Raw genomic sequence first — 20919 nt, 5'->3', positions numbered from 1 at the left:
TAATCACGCCTGGCCTAATCACGCACAGCCTAATCACGCCTGGCCTGGATGCTCGTTCCTAATGAACCTGCCTCCTAACAGCCTCCCCACTCCGGGGAGGGGTGAGCGCTGTTCCCTGAGAGCTGTGGGCTGGCTCCCCGCACTACATTTGTGGCTGGGCCTCCTGCGTGGTCCTCCTCCCCAGGGAATGGTGACATCCGGCTGTCTTTCTCCAGCACGTTTACTCACAACATGTTGGCCTTTGGCTTGAATAAGAAGCTGTGCAACGACTTTCTGAAGAAGCAGGCTGTGATTGGCAACCTGGACGAAGGTGAGACTGTGGCTGCTAGGTCAGGGCACCAGGGCAGTGCTGGTGGGGGACAGGTCAGGGGCAGGTGGAGTCCAAACACTGGCATGCTGGGGCTCCGCCCCCTCACACCTCCCTCACCTGCCAAAAAATGGAGGGTTCTTTTTTCAGTTGGAAGGGTGAGTTGACCTATTGGGTTGCCTCACCTCCTGTTCCCTATGGGAATGAGTGGAAGGCTGACTCCTTCCCTGTGGAAATCTGTGCCTGGCCATGGCTTGCTGGAGGGCGGGCAGCCTGCCACAGGCCCGCACTCATGCCGAAAGCCTAAGTAAGTGCCCACACTGCAGGTGGGCCGGAGCTGACTCCTGCAGCAGCAGCCACGGGAGGGCAGGAGACGATGTCAGGTTTTTAGCGGTGCCCGCAGGGGTCTTCTGATGGAGCCAGCCATTCTGTGCCATCTGGCACGCTACAGCCTAAACAGCCTGGTACCCAGACACGTTCAGGGCACTTCAGGAATGCTGTGGAAATGTAGTGTTACGAGATAAGTCTATCTTGGTGCAAAAAAAACTTTAAAAATCCATGTACAAGTTTTTCATATCATGTACTTTCCACCAACTTGCTGAAAACTCCATCTATTTGGACAGACCGGTGTTGGGAAAAAGGGGTAGGGGTCCTTGCTGTAGCCAAGGGGGTCACAGCGGCATTGCCCTCAGGAGGAAGGAGAGTGCTACCAGCTCTGGACTATCTCCATGTCACCACTACCCCATCTCAGCAGCGGAGGGCAAGGCGGGGCCCTGTCCCCTGCCCAGCACATGGCCACGTAGGCAGTCCCCTGGGACACAGTGCCTTCTGTGCACTTCCAGAGGGGCTAGGTGGCTGCCCTTCGTGACACTGCTTCGATAATGCTGTGCGTGTCACCCTCTCGCTGTGTGCAGGACTGAAGCTGTGCTACTCAGTCCCTGTGGCCCAGCCCTGCCCCGGACATGGCAGATGCGGGGCTCAGAAGGCTACCCGCTCTGCCTGGGTAGCAGAAGCCCACCTGTGCATGCCGGCCGTCTCGCCCAGCAATGACGCAGCTTTCTCTTGCAGAGCAGTACAAGCTGCTTAGTGACCACATTGAGCAGATGGCCACTGAATAGAGGCTGGAGGGCACACCTGCTTTCCTGGGCCAGCGACTGGCCGTCTCCCTCGATGACCCTGCATGACACCAGCAGTGCCCACAGCCACTCCTCGCTGCCCTCGAACTCTCAGAAGAATCCAGCGCCCGTGCTCCCATTGGCCTGCACCTGTTCCCCCATCCCCATGCCAGAGTGTCCCTCGGATCATGCAGTAAGAGCTGAGGTGCCCTTCTGCACCCCCTGTGCCAGTCTTGGGAGATGAGACTGAGAGTGAGGAGGAGGCCATGGGTGAGGCGGCACGGGGCACTGTTGGCCTAGGTCCCATCTGAGGAGCGCAGGGGTGAGATGCGACTGTGTGCATGCAGAGGCGACCACCTGCAGTGGGGCACAGAGCAGGCTTGCGCTGGCCTGCCTGTCTGCCTGCCTGGGACTGCAGCTGGGGAGATGTGCCCTTCAACGGGAACAGAGACACTGGTGCAGAGGACATTCCCTCTGTCCTAGCAAGGCCTACCCCTGCCACAGGATTAGGAGAATCCAGCCGGCGTCCCCGGCCACTAGGCTCTCGCTGGGCATCCTTCAGGGCCATCCGTCAGCTGGAAGCCTGCTCTGAGGCTGAGTCGCTGCAGCAGTGTCATGCTGTGTGTCCCAGGCAAGGAGCACAGAGGACAGAGGCTTCTTCAGGAACTATGAGAGCGCCGTCCTTCCTAAATCAGACATCACCGCTGCTCATGCCAGAGGAGGCAGTGCGAAGGCGAGGGGGACGGGCTGCGGCTGCTCAGGCCAGCTAGCACCGTGGACTTGGCAACATCTCCAGGCCCTGGGCACAGGGCCCTTCACATCCCTGTGCAGCCCAGGCCTTAGTGTTTCTCTCCTTACCCTGCAGATGCTCCCTTCATGTTGTCTCTGGTGCCAGAAACCACGCGCTGCTCTGTGCACCGTGCCAGGCACAGCGGGCCGACCGTGACCCTGAGGTCCCCGCCGCAGCAGTCAGCATGCTGGCCCCAGAGCCTGTGGTTTCGCCCTGCAAATGTTGCTGATTAGCCCTGGCCCGCTCTGCCTCCTGCCGTAGCCGTCTGCTCACTGACCCTGACACGGGCCCCTGGGCTCTCCTCCCCACCCGTCAGGCATCCCCCGCACTCCCGCCCTCTTCCCTCCCGGCCTCCTCCAGCATTCAATCAAATTAAATTACTGTCTCATTTGTGAGCGCAACCTCGTCACTTTTCCATCAGTGCCTGCAAGGTTGTCCTTGGGCAGTGCCTTCTTGGAATGTTCCAGAGAACAGGGATTAGCTGAGCCACACACATGGTGACTTGGGGCCGAGGGGGGTGATAAAACAGACACAACTTGAAGCATAACAATCTCTGGAAGCACTCTTGCCAACCGGAAGGACAAGGGCCAGGGCTTAGAGGCCGTGGTGTGTGTGTACGCTGGATTTCCACCCCTGCACATCCTGTGGACAGTACCACCGTGTTGTCAGTTTGCTTGCTGTGTGCCAGGGCAGGTTATGTAAGCGGGTCACTCCCCATCACGGGCCCCTCCTTGCTCTAGTGAAACAGCGCACCCCAAAACCTGCCTGCGGGGCCTCCATATGCTGTGTTCCTGGAGCTGTGCAGTTCTGCCATTGGAAAAAGAAAAAGAACAAGAGAAGGGCCAGTTTCTGAGCTCTGGTCAGCCAGGGGCACTTGATGGCATAGAAACAGTGCCACCATTCAGAACTGGGGCCTGCACAGGGATGGGTGTCACCGCTTGTGTGGGTTGGACCCAGTGGGCCCCAAGGCAGCCACGGCCCCAGGCTGGCTGGAGCTCAGACAGAAGGCTGCAGCCTGCAGTTGTGCCCCCTGGGTAAAGGCTGTATGTCAGTTACTGTGGCGGCACCTGCCGCCCCAGCTCCCCAGCCTCCAGTGCACAGAGCCGCTGGGTTCTGGGGAGCCAGTCCTCTGCCAGCTCAGCTGTGCTGCCTACCATCCTGGGTGTCATGTGCTCCTTTTCATGATTCATGGCCTAGAACAGCTGTCAAGCGAGCTCTGTGGCCACCAGGTGCTGTATAGCTGGAGTGCCCCTGGTCCACTCATGAGTGGTGTGGGGCGCCAGCAGACAGCCACACGGGGTTGTCCCCCCAGCCCGTCGTTGCCCAGCACACCTCGCCCCCCCCATGGGCCACTGGGCCTTGGTGTCATTGGCTCCTGTGACCAACAGAGGCTCACAGGAACTGATACCTCCAGGGCCCCAGCCTGCCTCGCTCCTGGCCAACCGGAACCCGCGACCTGGGCTGGACTGCACTGAAGCTCGTGCCCGTGCTTCCCCGCTGGCCAGTGTGCTGGGTTCCGGGGAGGGAGAAGAGGGTAAGCTCAGAGTCGGCCCTGACCCTGCTTGTTGTGTCTGGGGTCAGGAGGGAACAGTGCAGCATAACACTGGGAGGTCAGGCTGGGTCCGACCCCTCCCGCAGGTCAGAGAGAGAGAGAGTGTGTGTGTGTGTGTGTGTGTGTGAACACAGCACAGTCAGACCTGGAACCCACCAGGTTGAGAGCATCTGCGAGCTGCATTTGAATCAGAATAGTCTTCTCAACAGATAACCCTCCTGTTGGAACTGCAACTGGGGCCGTACCCCATCCCTGCTTGCTCCGGTGGGCAGGGATACATGGACTCCTGGTGTGGAACTGTGGGGACTAGGTCCGGGCTAGGGAAGGGCCTCGGGTCCCCTGGGAGGCACCTTAAGGAGATGGCTCAAACCTGCGCTAGGGAAGGCTAGAGGCTGAGTCAGCAGCACGCATGCCCCATGCACCCAGCAGAGGCATAACTGTGTTGGGGCAGGGTCAGGCCACCATGTTCCTGACCCAGCCAAGATCTCCATTGTCGTGTTCAGACACAGCCTCTCTGGTAGCCGCCCAGCAGCGTCCAGGACACCAGCCTTTTATGTGTCCTGCAGGGTGCTGGTTCTAGAAACTGCCATGAAGGCTGAGAATGCTTCTAGGTCGCAGACCTCAAAGCAGAGCTAAATTCGGAACTGCTTCCTAGGAAGCAAATAAACTTGCCCCACGCCTCGGCTTGCCGAAGGCAGAATCCAGGCATAAACTATCTTCTGGGGGGAAAAAATTGTGTCAACCATCCATCGGGTCTTTGCTTAAAATCTGTGGGGTCTGTCATCTCGGGGGCTTCCAGAAGCCAGCACCTGTGTCTGGAGGAACGCTGGCCCTGGTCATGCTGGCCACGGGGTCCTCTCAGAGGCGAGGCTATGGGACGCACTGGCCAGGGAGGACCACTCCTCAGCTCCACCTGCCCACTGGGGGCCTGGCTTGACCGCAGCCCTGCACTGCACACTCTTTCCGGCCTTGGGCTGCCCGGCTCCAGTGGCACTATCTGACCCACTGACCCTGAGCAGCACGTGGCGGGCTAGCACAGCCACGTCTACGCGCCTTGTGGTCCAGCCCGGCCCTGGCCAGCCCGAGGGTCCCTGGCAGGCCATGCCCGGTCTACAGGCCCCATGCTCCATAGGTTCCGTAGGCTTCTGGGGCGCCTTGGCTCCCAGGGCATGCGGAGCCATGTGTGAAGGACTACCATCCCCAGAAAAGTGGGCGCCTGTACCCGGTGACTGGGTCTTTAACAGACATGGTGCGGGCGGAAGGAGCTCCCGCGGAGGGATCCTAATGCCCGACACCACGCGACTGAGGCCTTCCGGTTCGGCCAGGGAGTGACGCGTGCAGGGAGCGCCCTTCAGGAGCGTGGAGGCCAAGACCAGGCCAGGTGTCCACTCCGCCGAGGACCACCGGGAGCCACAGAGGCACTCAGGACCCAGTCTTCTGGCCTTCAGGACCCTGCCTGGCAGGATGCTCGCCTAAGGCAGGAATTGAACCCGGTGCAGTCGCACAACGTTTATTGAAGACTTGTGTTTCCCCCACCCCCAATCTCGAGCCGCCCGCAAGGTCAGGGCACAGTGCCTGCTATGTAGGCTCAGAGGGACTGGATGGACCCCGAGTGCACAGGCCAGCCCCTCGGGGCTGGAGGCAGGCGGGTACTAGCTGGGACGCCCCTGACCCCTGAGATCTTCCACAGGGTCCTCGGTGGAGCCGGCCTTGCTGCCCTCCTCCTGCTCTCTCTGCTGGCTCTCTGTGTCCTGAGCGCTCTGCCGGAGGACAGCTGTGGAAGTCACCACCAGGCCCTGGGGCAGCTCCGCCCATCCCTCCTCTCCTGCTGGCTGGCTGGTCACAGGCTTGGATCCCAGAGGCCGACCTCATTAGTCTTCAGGGAGCATTGCCCTGAGGGCCCGAGTCCCGCCACCCCAATCCACCCAGACATGGAGCTGCAGCCACTGCTTTCCTGAGTTCTAGATTCTGTGGTTTGGCGTGCCGGTGGGCCTGTTTCTGATGTGGAAACGCCTGCGTGCCTCTAGGGGGCGCTTGGAACCTGCTGGTGGCCAAGCCCAGGCCAGGCTGCTGGACGGACGGTCTCCGCCCTACCCAAACGCTGCTATCCCCAGGGTTCCTGCCAGCTCCTTCCCTGCTCACCGGCTGAGGTCCCAGCTGCTCACCTGACTGGCCAGTGCCCACGGGACGGATGGACAGGGAGTGGTGCCAGGGAGCTGTCGGGCATCGGAATGCCCATACAATCCATGCATCTTGGTTCTGAAATCCTGCAGAGGAGAGAGAGCAGGGTGGGCTGGGTCCAACTGGGAAGCACACAGGGATGGTGGCACAAGAAGGTGAGGATCACCAGCGGGACCAGAGGCCCCTTCTGGAAGCTTCCTGTTTGCTACTTCATTTCATCTGTCACAGCCAATCCCACTTAACAGACAAGAAGACTGAGGCCCATGTCATCAGTCACATAGGACAGTGGGCTGAATTAGCTGAGGGTAGCATGGCAGGAGCCGTCCGTGCTCCATGTCTCCATCCCGAGGTGACTTCAAATCCCTGTGAATCAGGGCTGGAGCCGATACCCCTCCCAGGCTGTGGGGCCATCCCAGGGACTCACTGCTAACCAAGGACCAGCTGCAGCATAGGGGCTACCGATCAAGCCCTGTCTAGCCCAGGACCACGGGTGGCTGTCATCATGCACGCTCGGTTTAATGGCCCTGGGTTTGGGACCGTCTATCGCATTATACTTTAGCCGACTCATGCTGGATGCCAGGCCTCAGCGGGCAACACCCGAGGTGCTGTGGCCAGTTCACCCTCTCTGCCAGAGGCAGACCCATAAAGGAATTTCTGGCAGCAAGTCTTCAAAGCTGGACAAATCGTAGACCATTACCAGTGAAAGCTGTTTCTAAGGAGACAAACCCCAAACGAAACTGCCCCATGACACCAAGTGGAGAAAAGAGTGTGGGGGTCCCACCTCTAGGTCCCGTTCCAGGTCGTAGTTCTCCAGGGTCTGGAAGGCACCGGAATACACCTCCACTGCCTTGGCGTGGAAGACCATCTCTATAGTGACAAAGTCCAGGAACATTTTCTGTGGAGAGAGAGGAGCCCACAGCCCATCAGGAGCATGCTGAGGGTCCTGGGGGGGTGTCGCGAGCGCGGCCAGGGTCCCTGCGCAGTGAGCCCTAGGCGGGAAGGCTGGCATGAGTTTGGCTGTAACTTTGAACCTTGTCACACCGCAGCAGAATTCACATCTAGGCCCAGGTCCGAGAAGCGACAGAGAGGCCTGCCCCACCCACACCCTGAGCCCTCCACCTCCCTGAGCTAACGCTGGAAGTTCCTGCAGACTCCTTCACTGCTTCCTGGGTGAGTCCAGCCCCTTCTCTGCCCTTGACTCCGTCCAGATAGATGCTGGCCGCATCTCAGTCCATGCATCTTGGTCACCCCCAGGGAGCTGCCTGGAGGAGGTGTCCTGACTTGGTCACTAACATGGTGTTTGTGTGCATGACCAGGGGCTCATGTGATGGTCCCCAGCGCTGGGACACAGCAGTGGTGGCCCAGCCTCATCCGGAGCACACGGTGCAGTTTCTGCAGTCCCTAACTTCCTGGGCTAGCTGTCGGCTCACCCCTGGGCTGAGGTCCAGGTTCTGGGCTGCACGCCTTTGTGGTTCTGATCAGAGTAGCAGGTGGGTGTGAGGATGGTTCCCTCCATGTCTCCTGTGCTCAGCTCAGTCCTCTCGCTGACACAGGTGCTTGCAGGTTGAGGGCACCGATGTCCTCAAGCCTTCATACCCAGCACAGCTGTGCTGGGAGGGAGGCAGCTGCCTGAAGGCCCCGGCCTGACTGCATCTAGCTCCGCGAGCCGTGAGGAGTGATGGGAACATTGCTTATTGGAACCAGATGGACTTCTGGGTCTAGGCGGTCCTCGTGGGGAGCTGCCACTGTGTGTTGGGCCCCCAAAGTGGCCCTACTGTGTGTGTATCTGGGGGCTTCAGCCCAGTGCTGTGGCTGGGTTCTGCAGTTTGGACTCCATTTCCGGAGAGGAACAGCGGTGCTGGAAGACAGATGGGGAGGGACCTGAGACCTCTCCCTCCCAAACCCCAGCCACACTGGGCCCAGCAGCTGCCAAATCAGAGGTCAGGGTTCATGGCCTCGCTGTGCCAGTGCCAGAAAACAACTCATCCTCACTGAGGCCTTGGTGTGATTCTCTGTGCAGTGGGGACATGAAGGCCCATGGAACCAGGAGCCTGGGCCCTCTGCTGGGCCTTAGCTTGCCCAGGCCAACACCCACTCTTGGTGCAGGATTTCAAAAGCAGGTAGGAACCCTGCCCCCAACACCTTCGTGCAGGGGACGCTAACCAGGCTGGGAGCTGCACGGAGACCAGCAGTGCAGGAGACCTGACTCGTTCAAGGTCTGGCTTGACCCTGTAAGATTTGGAGGGCTTTCCAGGGGTGCTTCGTCTGCCATCTCTCTGCTCCAGCCCCAGTGTGTACATCTGGAGCCTGACGGCTGCAAGGAGTCAGGGGCTTTCTGCTCAGATGGCACACGCTAGGCATTTAATGATGGCCTGCTGGCGCCCTCTGGCTCTGCCAGCAGAGGGCGTGGGGTGACCCCATTGCATGTAATCGTGCCCTCACATGTATGTACATTGACCATGCTGAGTGCCAGGTGCTGGGTCACAGGGACACGCCACGTGGTATGGGAAGCTGGTGCTGACACAAGGTGTCGGCGGTATTCTCCCCCAGCAGTGCCATCTGTGTCTCCAAGTGGAGACCCTGCTCTGCTGGCATGATGCCCCCAGTGTCACGCATGACGCTAGGCACACAGTAGGTGAATAACCCACATTGGTCAAGGTAGTGCCTGCAAGAGGAGTGCAGCTCCCCCGTGGGAGCAGAGTGGAGTGGCAGGAGAGGAGAGCAGCTGGGATGGACTGGGGAGGACTTTCTGCCAGATGGCTGTGAGCTGGACGGGGCCCAGGGCACTTAGGTCCTACCTGGAGTGTCAGGGCAGTTGGCTGGGAATGGCCACAGGGTGTGCGATTGGGAAGATGGCCCAGGGAGGGGGTGCATGCGGGGGTGGGCCTGAGGACCGGCTTGTGCTGCAGACCCTGGTCTGCAGGAGCTGGGCTCTGGGCCCGGGCAGTGTGCCTCCCAAGGTCTCTTCCTGCTTGGGAGCTGTGCCCGGGGCTGCTGCCGGCTGGCCTCCGGGCAAGCCAGCTGTGCCGGACAGCTGCCCTGAGCAGCCAGGATTAACTGTTCTAGGCGGCCTGTGGGCACAGGCAGACAGGCACGCACATAGACACATGCGTGCCTGCACACAGACACGTCCCCACTGGGCAGCCCGCACCCTGACCTGCAGGTCCCGCAGCTTCTGCCTCTGGAAGCCATCCACTGTCTCCTGCAGCTGCTGGGTGGTGCGGCTGGCATCTCCTGAGGCTCTCTGCACGCGGCTCTCAGCCTGGCCCGGGGACACAAGAGGTAGAAGATGTTGTGGGGTTAGTGCTGACCTATTGCCACCACGTTAGAAGGTTCTCAGAGCCTGTGCCCTTCTCTGGGAATCGCTTTCCTGCCTCCCAGGGCTTCTCAGCCTTCTGGCCACCCAGGGACAGATTGCTTGGACAGTGGCTGAAGGGGCAGGTGCTGGGGGACAGAATGGCTTGCCAGCTGTGTGTCCTGGAGCAGCCTGCTCAAGCTCTCTGAACCTGCTTCCCCTTGCATACAAGCTGGGAGCCTGCTGTGCCAGGCTTGGTGGGAATTAACCCTTGATTTCACTGGTAATTAGCTCCAGTATGTGGGGCTCCCAGTTCCCTGGATCCTGGGGTTCCCCCTATGGATGCCACAGCTGGCCCATGGAAAACGGGCTGTAAGGGTTGGACGCGGCCGGCCCTTGACTGTCTGGGTGGCACGGTGCTTGTGGTCTTTCTCAGCCTGCTTGCTCCCCCTTCAAGGTCAGGGGCTCTGAAGTGGGGTGAGGGAACCAGAACCCAGGTTGGAGCCAGCCTCTGACCAGGGCATCAGACAGGCTGCAGTGGGGCAGGGAGGGGTGCAGTTGGTGCTCAGCCCCGCCCCCAGCTCCCTTCCCCCAGGCTGGGCCCCCTGCTACCTTGCTCCTCCCCTTGAGCCCCAGCTGGTCTGTCTGAGCTGCAGCCTCCTGGTCCAGATGACAGGATACGGCTGGCAGTGCCCCTGTCCTGTAAACGGGGTGCCTTCCACATTCCCCAGGCTGAGCTGGGCTCTGTGCACTCCTGCTTCTGTCCAGCGAGGTCACCTGTCCACTTGGGGAGGGTCTTTGTTACCTGCGTGTGCCCCACCAGACCCGCGAACTCACCTGTGACTGAGCATGGGCCGTTAAGGAGTCAGGTTCATCCCGAGCGCCCCGCCCCCACCACAGGGAGGTCCCAGCTGACAGGAGGGGGCCCAGTGCTAGATGGCCTCCCTGACAGACCCACCGGCAGCCCCCAGCAGCAAGTCGGATACAATTGTCTGCCGATCTGAGGGCGCCCTTTGCCTCAGCTTCTCCAGCTTTTCCAGTTGTTTGATCTCATGCTTCCGGACGTGTTGGAATTTCTTAATCTCAGCCTGAAGGGAAAGACAGAATTGGCTCCTGAGAGTCCCAGCCACGGCTGCTGCCCGCCCCCAGGTGTCCCTTGCTCACCCGGGTCTGCTTTATCTGTGTCCCGTACAGCTTCAGGGAGTCAACCACCTTGTTCTCCAACCTCTCCACCTGGGGGCGTCAGAGAGCAGATGGGGCCAACTGGATATGCTGTCTGCATCCCACAGGCCCCAGGAGGAGTGGGGAGGCCAAGAAGGTGGCACATGCCTGCCCCTTGCTGGTAGGGTAGCCAGCCCCCAGTTTGGACACCGGGCCCAGCTTTGCTTCCTGGCTCTGGAGCATAGCCCTGAGCTCAACCAGCCTTGCTCTCGCCCAGGAGGCAGGAATGTTTCGCACCCCGGGGACAACTACCCAGTCCAGAATACAGGGATGGGGGTCATTGCAGGGGAGAAAGGATGAGGGAGAGGTGTGCACTGAGCCCCCTTGGGCAGCCCTGCTCCCTGCCGTGCGGTGAGGACAGCATGGGGGGGGCGCTGCTGGAGCTGGCCAGGGACAGAACTGCACCCCACCTCTCCCCCTGTGGTTTTCCAAACTACCTTGGGGCATCGTTGGCCACTCAAGCCTGAAGCTGGGAACAGCAGCAGGTCCAGTATGCTGCCACTTGGCACAGGCAGGCAGGCGGAATCCAGGTACTGCCACTCTCACCCTGTCCCGGCTGTAGGTCCCAAGGGTGCAGTGGCCCAGGGTTCCCATCCGCTCACCTGGGCCTGCCGGTAGTCCTGTACCTTGGCCAGGTCCTCAGCGAAGTCCCTCAGGGTGGCCCGCAGCTCAGGGCTCTCAGTGTTGGCAAAGTTGAAAAGCCACCTGACCAACTGGTCAGCCTTGTCACGCAGGCGTGCTGTCTTGCGCGTGTAGGCAGCCAGAAGCGTGCAGAGCTGCCCCAAGTACTTGTCAGCATTGGTCACCGTGGTCTCCATGGCCTTCACCTGGCTGTCCCTGTGAGGTGGGGGTCAAGCTAACATAAGCAGGCTCATAGGGGGTGGCAAGCAGGAACCACATGTAGGCATGGCTGCACACCCAGCCTTGCCTCGTGGGACTCTCGACTGTTAAAACTCCCCAGGCACCCCCACATGCTGCCCAGGCCTCTCCCTTCTCTGAACCACAAAGCATTCTCTTCCTATTTCTATGAGGAAGAGAAACGGGGTGACTGGCCCTGGAGGGCACACCTCTGTCCCCAGCATCTGCCTCACATGGCACTGGGGGAGCTGAGGACCCTGCCTGCAGTTGCTGTAGCTGGGCATGTCCCTGTGCCCAGGGCTGCACACACTGCACTGAGACAACCACCTGGTGTCGCTGTCCACTTCCTGTCATACTGCCAGCCTGGACACTTGCCCCATACTCCCTCAGGGCACCTGGCACCTCCTGTGGGTGGGCTCCTGTCGCCCCGTTTTGTCATGTGTTCCCAGAGACAGCGAGGGAGGCTCAGGCCTGGCACCTGCCCTCCTCCCTGGGATCTCCACTGCCTGCCCACACCATGTCCTGGCTTGTCACCGTTCGTGCTATTCCTCTGTGTCCTGGCAGCCTGCCCAGGCTGGTCACTGCATCGCTACTCTGTTCTGGCCGAGCCTCCCTGGGGCCCTGCTTCCTGGTGGCTGGCCTTTGCTGTCCCCAGCGTTGCAGCAGGGAGGCTACTGTTCCTCCCAGCGAGTCCCCAGACCCCGGTCCAGCATCGCCAGCATCCCCAGCTTCCAAGTGCAGATTCACAGGTTGCCACAACCCCTCCCGTTACCCTGCAAGCCCCTGGGAGCCAGGCCGGGCAGCTGCACTTGGTAAGGCACACACAGGGGGTGGGGGTGGGAAGGGAGCCAGGCCGGGCAGCTGCACTTGGTAAGGCACACACAGGGGGTGGGGGTGGGAAGGGAGCCCAGGGTCCCAGGATCTTTCACCTCCCATAGAGCAAGCAGGTGTGACAACTGAGCAGCAAGGAGGGGCGACAGGTGCTGAGGGCGGGGTCGGGACTGGGCTGAGGTAGAGATGAGGGTTGCCAGGTGGAGGCCACAAGGCAGGTACATTTAGCTGTGGTGGGGCAGTGACACAGGCAGCAGACAGAACCTGGCTTCCAGAGGCCCTTGTGGCTTCCACAAGCCACAGTGCCTGGGCGTTGAGGAGGGGATGGCAGAGAGGTGGGGCGTGGCGAGGGGAAGGGGAGTTCATTTCCTCAGCAATCCCAACCACCTTCACGCTCACTATTCTTGGTGCATCAGAGCTCTGAACCCCATGCCCACCTCTGTCCCTCCCGGCGCCTCATGTAGGCACTCACCTGGAGAGCACGAGATTCATTGTGACCGAAGGAGGCAGCTGTCCTGGGCCCTGGGAGCAAGGACAGGGCCGCCAGGGACCTGCCTGTGTGGTCAGAGCTCCAGGAACGCTGTCACCTGGTTGCTAGGCGACTGGGCCACCCACAGCAGGCCTGGGCGCAGCGGCAGCAGGTTGTCCTGGCAACGCTCCCAGAGGCAAGAGGCCTCTGAGCCTTGCTTGCTCAGGACTTCAGGTGCTCAGAGGGGTACCTCCGGGCCCCTCCTGGTTCTGTGCAGGTGGCAGTTCCAGTGGGACCAGGAGTGGGCTCAGGACAGCTGGCCTGGGACTCAGCCCTAGGTTCCAGCCTGGGTGGATGGTGTCCCCAGCCGCATCTCCTCCACACTCCTATCTCAGCGTGGGGGATGCATTCCTAGCAGAGACAAAACTAAGGTGTCAACGGAAGGGTAGGGCTCGCCTAGAGAGATAGCATGTCCAAAAGTGGGTGTATGCATCCTTCCTCCAAGGAGAGATGGTGCCTGCCTCCACCCAAACTCAAGCCGAGCCTGAGGGTTTCTGGAAGGGTGTCGTGGTGTCTCCATGTGGAGCTCAGTGTCACCACACTACCTTGGCATGATGGCAAGTGAGGCTCAGGTGCATCATGGGAAAGCTGGTGTACATGGAGACAGCTGTTGGGGTTCTTTTTTTTAAAAAAAGATTTATTTGTTTTTATTGGAAAGTCAGATATACAGAGAGGAGGAGAGACAGAGAGGAAGATCTTCCATCCGATGATCCACTCCCCAAGTGAGCCGCAACAGCCGGTGCTGCGCCGATCCGAAGCCGGGAACCAGGAACCTCTTCCGGGTCTCCCACGCGGGTGCAGGGTCCCAAAGCCTTGGGCCGTCCTCGACTGCTTTCCCAGGCCACAAGCAGGGAGCTGGATGGGAAGCAGAGCTGCCGGGATTAGAACCGGTGAGCTGCTCCATTTCTGATCCAGCTCCCTGCTAATGCATCTTGGAAAGCAGCAGAGGGTCGTAGTGCTTGGGTTCCTGCATCTGTTATGTGGCAGGTGTTAATTCCTGGGACCATGCTCAAAGGAGTGTCCCCCACTCGCACTGTCCTTCCAGTGCCCCGTGCTCAGTGTGGAGAGAACAAGACGTGACCGTGGTCCTGACCGTCCCCCGGCGGACTGGGACTGCCCGGGCGGTCACTGTGGACGTGTCTGGAGACTTCACAGCAGTGTTGTGTCACAGCGAGGCATCAGGGCAGGCTGATCCAGGCTCTGCCATTGTGTGGCCTTTGGTGGGTCACTCGGCCTCTCTGGGCCTCTCTCTTCTCCTCAAGTAAGATGGAATCCTGACAGTAGTTTGGGAACACGAGTCCCTGGCATGGGGGTGCAGGGACCAAGGCCAGGGCCTGCCCTCGGGTGCCTCGTGGCTGGGCATACCCCACCGCACGGTGCTGCTTGGTTGAGCCACCTTGCCTCCCTTCCCTGGTGCCCTCCTTGGCACTTTTGTTGGCCATCCCCTGGCACGGGCTCCATGTTTGCTGACACCCTGCCTGAGGTGTGGGCATGAACCAGTGTTTGGTGTATCCACAGTTCCCCCACCCCGGAAGGCAGTTCCCTGCAGACCCCCACGCCCACCACATGGTGCCAGGTTGGTAGGGGTGGATCCTGTGCTAGGCCCTGTACCTGCTGTCTGGATGGGTGTTCCTCACCTTCTCCGTGACCTTTGCTCTCAGGCCTGGGCTGTGTCCCACAGGGTTCCCCCCAAGTGCATGTCCCCCCAGGACCTCAGCCTGTGACCTTATTTGGAGATGAGGTCATTGGCAGCTGTAATTAGCCCAGATGAGTCAGTCACTCGGGAGCCAGCTCCAGGGACGGTGTCCTTATAAGAAGAGGAAGCAGAGACATATTTAGGGCAGCCAGGGGGCAGAGCCTGCAGCCACGCCACACGGCAACCGGCCAGGGAGGCTCCGGCTGGCCGGAAGGAGCAGCCCTGCCCCCACCCTGATGGCCACTGCTGGCCCCCACACAGCCTGCGATTGGGGTGGTTATCTCAGGGCAAGCCTAGAAAGTGGCTATGGGACCCAGAGAGCACAGAGGGCCCTAGGCGGGCCATCCCCGGGCTTCCTAGGTGCTGCTGTGGCTGCCCCCGTGACCCATGCCTGGCAGCTTCTCTGGAGGCCCCCACGCCCATCAGCCCAGGGTGGGAGTGGGGTACACCGTGTGACCACCAATGCACCCCTGGGAATGCATCTGAATGGAGCGCGCCAGGCTGAGCATGGTTTGGGAGGAAGAAAGGGCATCCAACAGGGAAGCCAGCTGGGACATGGAAACATCTGTGGCCATAGAGAGAGAGGCCCAGGGCTGGGGTCCCTTCGGAACAGTGTGCCCTGCTGGGAAGGGACCCTCCTTGCCAGTAGAAGATGGGAGGCGAGGCCGCCATGGCTCATGGACTCTGACTCCAGGGACTCTAAGCCCAGCCACACCTTTGGGTGTGCTCAGTCCTGGCCTTGCTCTCACTGCTTCTTGTAGCAACTGCACTGCATGCAGCTGGCAGGGAAGGGGCATCCTGGGCCGCAGCTGACCTCACAGGCAGTGGCTTCCCAGTCATGTTAGGCCTCTGTGGTCTTGCTGAGCCCAAGCCTGGCCAGGGCCACGCATGCCGGGGTCTGTCCTGAGCAGCAGTGGGTCCATGAGTTGAGGCATGGCTGGACGAAGCCGGTGACAGTGGTGCCTGTCCTGAGCCAGGCGGTGATTGGCAAAAGCCGTGAAAGAACCAAGAACCCCAGGTAGGCTCTGTGGGGCCTTATCCCCTGCTCAGGCAAACTATGAACGCACCCCCAGGACCAGTCCATCCTGGTGGCCCTTGGGTGCCATGGCCAGTCCAGTAGGGCCTAAAGAGGTCGCTGCTTGCCTGCTGTTGTGCGTCGGGGGTCATGGTGCACAGGGCTGGGGCAGCCCAGCCTTCCTGGGGGCTCTGGCTGGAAGGGATCCCCAGTTCAATAAACGTGTCCATTACCTGGAGTGGGGCACAGGAGAGCAGGGGTGGGAGGGCATCCCAAAAGCTCTAGCGAGGGTTGATGAGGGGGACACAGGTAGCCAGGGCTGCTGGGGGCTGGGATGCTCCGTGTGCCTGCGGGGAGTAGACTAGCCAGTCCGTAAGAACTCTAAGTTCCCAAAGGACCCCTTGGCGAGGGGGAAACTGGCTTCATGGCAGCTGGTCTACAATACCTGCCCCACAGACAGACTATGCACACAGAGGAGTATTGCTCAGCAGTGAAAAGGCAGGCCCGTGGAAGCCACGCTCCCGGGCGAGGTCATCCCTGGGGACCTGCACTTCCTGGGAATCTGGCTGCATGAGCTGGCACTGCAGTGCAGCCTGGTGCACTTGGTCCCTTCTGGGAGCGCCGCTTGGCTGCAGCTCCCGGGGAAGCCATGTGGGACTGGGACCTGGGCCCCTCCTCCCATGGGGGAGGCCTCTGCCTGACCCAGGCCAGGATGTGGTGGCCATTTAGGGAGTGGACCAGCAGATGGAAGATCTCTCTCACTCTGCTTTTTCAAGTACATAAATAAGTTGATCTTTTTTTTTTCGCTGTTTTTGTTTAGAGGCTAGGCAAACTCACAGACATAAAATAGGTTAGTGGTGGCAAGAGGGAGGAAGTGTGGGTGACTGCTAAGGAGATGGACTGTGACTGCTAAGGAGATGGACTGTGGGGGCTGTCATGAGAGCACTCTGGAAGAAAATGGTTCAGACTGCAGCCTTTGCGACTGTGGTAAAACTCAGAGATGTCCCCAAGGTCCAGGGGAGTGCGCAGCCCACGTCCATGTGGGAGCTCCTGGGTTCGATCCCGGCTTGGCTCCAGACCCTGGCTTCCTCACACACCCACGGGAGGTTCAAGTGCTCGGGTCACCGCCTCGCCCTGGGAGACACCAGGGCCACCGCAGGCATCGTAGGAGGGTGAATCAGCAGGTGGGAACTTTCTGTCACTCTGTGCCTCCTCCTGAATCCCGGGGACCTCTGTGGCTGCAGCTTGTGTGTGTGGTGGGACCGAAAGTAATGGAGCAGCCACGCCCAGAGTGCTCACGGTGCCTGGCACAGCACAGCAGCACCTCCTGCTGGGCGCAGAGGATGACCCAGAGCTGGCGGGAACCGGGCTGGGAGCGGGCGACCGGACACCTGCACCAGTTTCCAGTCCTTCTCCATTCTCTGGTCTCTAGAGCTGAAGCTGTGGTCCTTCCTTGCCCAGAGAGCCTGAGAGCAGCGCAGGCTTGGTTGTCAGGGACACCAGGCTCCACGTTGGCTGTGTTCCTGCCCTCAGGGCCTTGGCTGTTCCCATCTGGGAAGTGGGTGACACTCTTCCTGCTAGAGGTACTGCTGCAGGGCCCAGCGTGTGCCTCATGGAGGGGATCAAAGGCCATGAGATAGGAAATCCGCAGCAGCACTGAGTGGCACAGCAGGTGCACAGTACACACTTTGTGAGTAAATGAATGAGTTCCAGGCTCCACGGAACCTTCTGGATGCTCCTGGGTGGTCTGGCCAGCTTGCAGAGCCCAGGGAATGTGGTGGGAGGTGCGGTGGGGGCGTGCAGCAGGGGCTCCCCTGTCCTGGCTGTACCACTGCCGCCTTGTCCTTCCCCACCTGGCTCCGTCCGTCTCGCCTGGGACCACTGCCTGGCTGGCCTACCAGGATGCTGGTTAGGCTGGGATGGGATGCTGTCCGTGTCCCCCCCACTCCCCCAATTCTCAGGTTACATTCCATTCACAAAAGCAAGCTAGACAGTCGGGCGCTGAGCCTGCTGTAAGGAAGGGAGAGGTGAGGGAAAGCTGGCCAGAGCCCTGCCCCTCCCCACTTGCCACACACAGCCAGGCACAGGGGGCTGTTCAGGCCCCACCCCACCCCTGGCTGGGAGTCTGTGCAGCAGGACAGGTGGAGGGAAGAGCGCGTGAGAGGCGCTTATCAGCCGCCCCGCAGTCCCTGCCGGCCAGAGCTGCTGGTAAGTTGTCTGCTCTGCAAGGGGGCCGGGCAACAAGCCACGGGCTACTTGTGGGGTTTGCCTCATGCGCACAGAGGCCCTGCTGGGGCTGGTGGGGACTAGAGAGCTGACACGTGGCAACCCCCCAGGACCACCACATCCAGGGAGGCAAGAACTCAAGGCAGGCCTCCTGCGTGGGTGGCAGAGACCTGCGTGGACAGGAAGCTGGAGCCCAGGGACAGGGAATCAAACCCAGGCACCACTGTGATGTGGGACGTGGGCATGCCTGCCCGTCCTCACTTCCCATCACGTCCCTTCCCCACCATCTCCGAAATCTGAGCATGATGGAGACACGCACACACCACGTGGGTACCTCTTCCTGGCGGGAGCTCCTCTTCATGAACCCCCGCGGTCCCCAGGGTCCAGCGTTTCTGGGGACTCCAGGGCTGGTGTGGAAGGGGATGCACTTGAAACATGGTGCTGTCCCCACTGCACAGTGCGTTCTGACTCAGTGCACACTGGACCAGAGGCTCCTGGTCCCTCCGCACACCCCCAGCCCTGCCCACCAGGGGGCAGTTTTGTGAGTGCAGTGGGATGCGACTCCAACATCCAGGTCTCTGGGCTGAGTCTGGGGGAGGGGTGCTGCAGTTGCTCCCAGTCCCCCAGCTGTGTTCCTGTGCCAGAGAGTCAGGAATCCTGGTGGAGGGAGCAGGATGGGGCGGGTGCAAACAGGGTGTTTGAACGCCAGCCCCGTCTCTTTGCCACCTGGAGAAAATGCCCTTCGTAGTGGAGTCTTGCTGGCAGCATGGGGTGAACACCCAAGTCGCGGGCACATGGCGCGCTCAGTGGGCGCTCGACAATAGCTCTTTCCTCTTGCCCACTGGGCCACACATGGGTCCCTGCTGACTTGGGTTGGGGCTGTTGGTCCCTCGGGCCTGCTGCTGCTCCAGCTTTCTCCCTTCCCCCCTTGCATCTGTCAGTGTTGTAAATTCTTGCAAGGGGAAGAAAAAAAAAGAACCCTTCACCCAGACTTGACGTCAGCACAAACAGCCCTAATTGGTGCCGGAGCCTCCTGCTTCTCAGATTGTCCCAGTCGCAGTGAGGAGCTGGGGTGGAGGAGGTGAAGGTGTTCTCAGATTGTCCCAGCCGCAGTGAGGAGCTGGGGTGGAGGAGGTGAAGGTGTTTTCATCGTAGGTTGAGTGAAGCCTTTGTCTTCCCCCTGGAATTTGGCTCCAGCCCTTGGCCTGGGGGCCCAGGCTCCGTGTGCACGCGCTGCAATCTGACTTATCGCTTTCCTGCGGAATGAATATTGAATTATTCCTTGGCCAGGAAGGGAGGGCTGGGAGCAGCGAAAGGGGCAAGAAGCCCAGGCCAGTGGCCAGGCGGCACCTTGGTCCCTCCCTCATTCCCCTCTGCCCCTCCTAGGCGGTCAGGTCCCACACCCTGGGCGCCTCTGGCCAGGATGGGGGAGTCTGAGCAGTTGCCTGTTTGTCTTCTGGCCGCTCTGGTACATTGTGCTTTGCTGGCAATAAACCCAGGAAGACGGGAAGGGAGAGGGTAGTGGGGAAGGGACAGGAGCTCCCCCCCAGCAGGGGAGGCACTGGCTGAAGAGTGGCCAGCTGGGAGGGAAGGGCCTGTGGCAAGGAGGCTAGAACATTCTGCAACGTGGAAGCCAAACCCTTCCAAAAGAAACACTCGGAAGCTTCCAGCCCATAAGAGGAAGAAGAGGATTTCCTCTTCGGGCAGCTCCTGGGGGCTCCAGGGAGGCCCTCCTGCTCCTCCCCTCCACACCAACCCCCCCATGGCAGCCCCTCTGGCAGGCAGGATGGAGGGCGGGGCAGAGAGCAGGAAGCAGGGTCGAGACTGGGGCAGCACCAAATTTGGAGAGGTTCAGGGGTGAGAACAACCGTTGTTGTCTGGGGGGAGGGGGAGCAGGCTGTCCCCCACCAGCCCTGGAGCAGGGAGGATGGGATTCACAGACCCCAGATGTCTTCCTCCGCTGGCCCGGGGCCACATCTTCTCGGGCCCATATTTGCGGTCTACCACATTCATTTCCCAGATGGCAGCACCCCAAATGCAAGTTGCCCTGTGTCACATGGTCAGACATGAACTTGTGGGATCCAGGGATTTTGTGACGCCCATTGGAAATCACTGTGACAGTTGCAGTTCCCTGACTTTGTCACCACATAGTCCTGAACTCACCGACAGCCCACTGCCAAGTCATCAAGGCTGCGAAAACACAGAAAAGCCTTCCAGACGGTGCTGCTGCCCGCAGTGTGAGCAGTGGCTGCTTGTGTAATGTGCAACCCAGGGCCCTGAACACAGCCACCCTGACAGGTACCTAGGTACCACCTATGTGGCCTAACTGGTCCCTTGCTTGGCCTTGCAAGGACTGGGTTGGGAGACGACTGGGGGAGGGACAGCACAGGTAGAAGGTTTGGGAGTTGAGGGCCCTCACGTGGTTGTGTGAGCGTTGCTGGTGTCCATCCCGTGGGTACCAGGCATTGCACGGGGTCTCACTCAGGGTCTCGCCCCACTCTGCAGAATCCTGGTTCAGGGCCTCTTGCACCTGCTGCCCCTGTGGCCAGGGCGGCCTCCTCTCTGCCACCTCAGTCTGACCAACCCCTGGACCCTCTGGGAAACCCAACTTGCCCCTGCTTCCACAGGAGCTGGAGTGTGACTCAGGTCACAGAGGCTGGCCTGGGGCTGCCCACTCACCATCCCCATGGAGTTCCCTGGGCTTGGTGGGGCAGGCATCAACCACTCCCCAGGGCACCCACGAGTGAACAGAAGGAACTAGTGTATGGTGGCTGAGGCCACCTCCCCCTTGCCCTGCCAGCACCCAGCTCCACCCGGTAGCAGGGTGTGGGGTGGGGCCGCAGGCCTGTTCCCACAGGCTCTGCACACAATGGGCCTCCTGGGAGCTGCGGGCCAGGCCTCCTGCCAGGGGGACAATGCTTGGCACTCAGTCCCGAAGGACATCCCGGGGTCTCCGGAGGCTGGGCCGGCCCTGCCAAGTGCCCTGGCGCTCCGCCCGCCGGCACCGCCTACTGAGGCGGGGCCCACCTGGCGACTCCTTCCTTCCAGCTGCTGGCTCCGGGGGTTCCGGCCTCACCTTTCCTGTGGTCACCCCCTTGCTTTCCGGTCCCCGCCCTGCTGGCCTGGCTGCCATTCACCCCCCACCAACTGCCCTACCCTGTCGTCCAGGGCTGCTCCTGTGGGGCGTGAAGCCACATGGTTGCATCAGCTGTCCTGATGGCAGTGGGCATCGCACCCACTTCTGAAATGGTGAATTGAGGCCCCGGAACTGACAAGGTCACATCCTTGAGTCTTCATGGGGTG

The 20919-nt window shown here is 60.8% G+C and overlaps 2 protein-coding genes across 5 annotated transcripts in view; one reads left to right on the top strand and one right to left on the bottom strand.

The window, feature by feature from the left end:
• The window catches only part of KIAA0513 (KIAA0513 ortholog), a 53755-nt gene extending 51142 nt beyond the window's left edge, over positions 1–2613 (top strand). For all 4 annotated transcript variants that reach the window (XM_058674646.1, XM_058674648.1, XM_058674649.1 and 1 more), the window contains exons 11-12: positions 216–310; positions 1376–2613. In XM_058674646.1, the coding sequence (XP_058530629.1) occupies positions 216–310; positions 1376–1425 (145 nt within the window). In that variant the 3' untranslated portion in view covers positions 1426–2613. The remainder of the gene's footprint in view (positions 1–215; positions 311–1375) is intronic.
• A 2778-nt stretch (positions 2614–5391) lies between these two features.
• On the bottom strand, positions 5392–11307 carry CIBAR2 (CBY1 interacting BAR domain containing 2). Its single transcript, XM_004584225.2, has 8 exons — positions 11064–11307; positions 10405–10473; positions 10227–10328; positions 10078–10083; positions 9103–9207; positions 6727–6840; positions 5930–6031; positions 5392–5524 (listed from the first exon to the last, which is right to left on the bottom strand). The coding sequence occupies exons 1-8, from the start codon at positions 11277–11279 to the stop codon at positions 5417–5419; spliced, it is 822 nt and encodes a 273-aa protein (XP_004584282.2). The 5' UTR covers positions 11280–11307; the 3' UTR covers positions 5392–5416.
• Positions 11308–20919: the final 9612 nt, after the last annotated feature.

This window comes from Ochotona princeps, chromosome 16 (genome assembly GCF_030435755.1).
Source record: "Ochotona princeps isolate mOchPri1 chromosome 16, mOchPri1.hap1, whole genome shotgun sequence".
Classification (NCBI taxonomy): Eukaryota; Metazoa; Chordata; class Mammalia; order Lagomorpha; family Ochotonidae; genus Ochotona; species Ochotona princeps.
Note: the sequence above shows the minus strand (reverse complement) of the source record. Positions and strands in the feature narration are given on the sequence as shown.

Excerpts from the sequence above, each read along its gene's own strand:
- CIBAR2 (XM_004584225.2), bottom strand. The coding sequence starts at position 11,279 with ATGGAGACCACGGTGACCAATGCTGACAAGTACTTGGGGCAGCTCTGC. Across the intron at positions 10,474-11,063 it reads AGGACTACCGGCAGGCCCAG|GTGGAGAGGTTGGAGAACAA; the intron begins GTGAGCGGATGG and ends TGACGCCCCCAG. Across the intron at positions 6,032-6,726 it reads ACCTGGAACGGGACCTAGAG|GATTTCAGAACCAAGATGCA; the intron begins GTGGGACCCCCA and ends TCTCCTCTGCAG.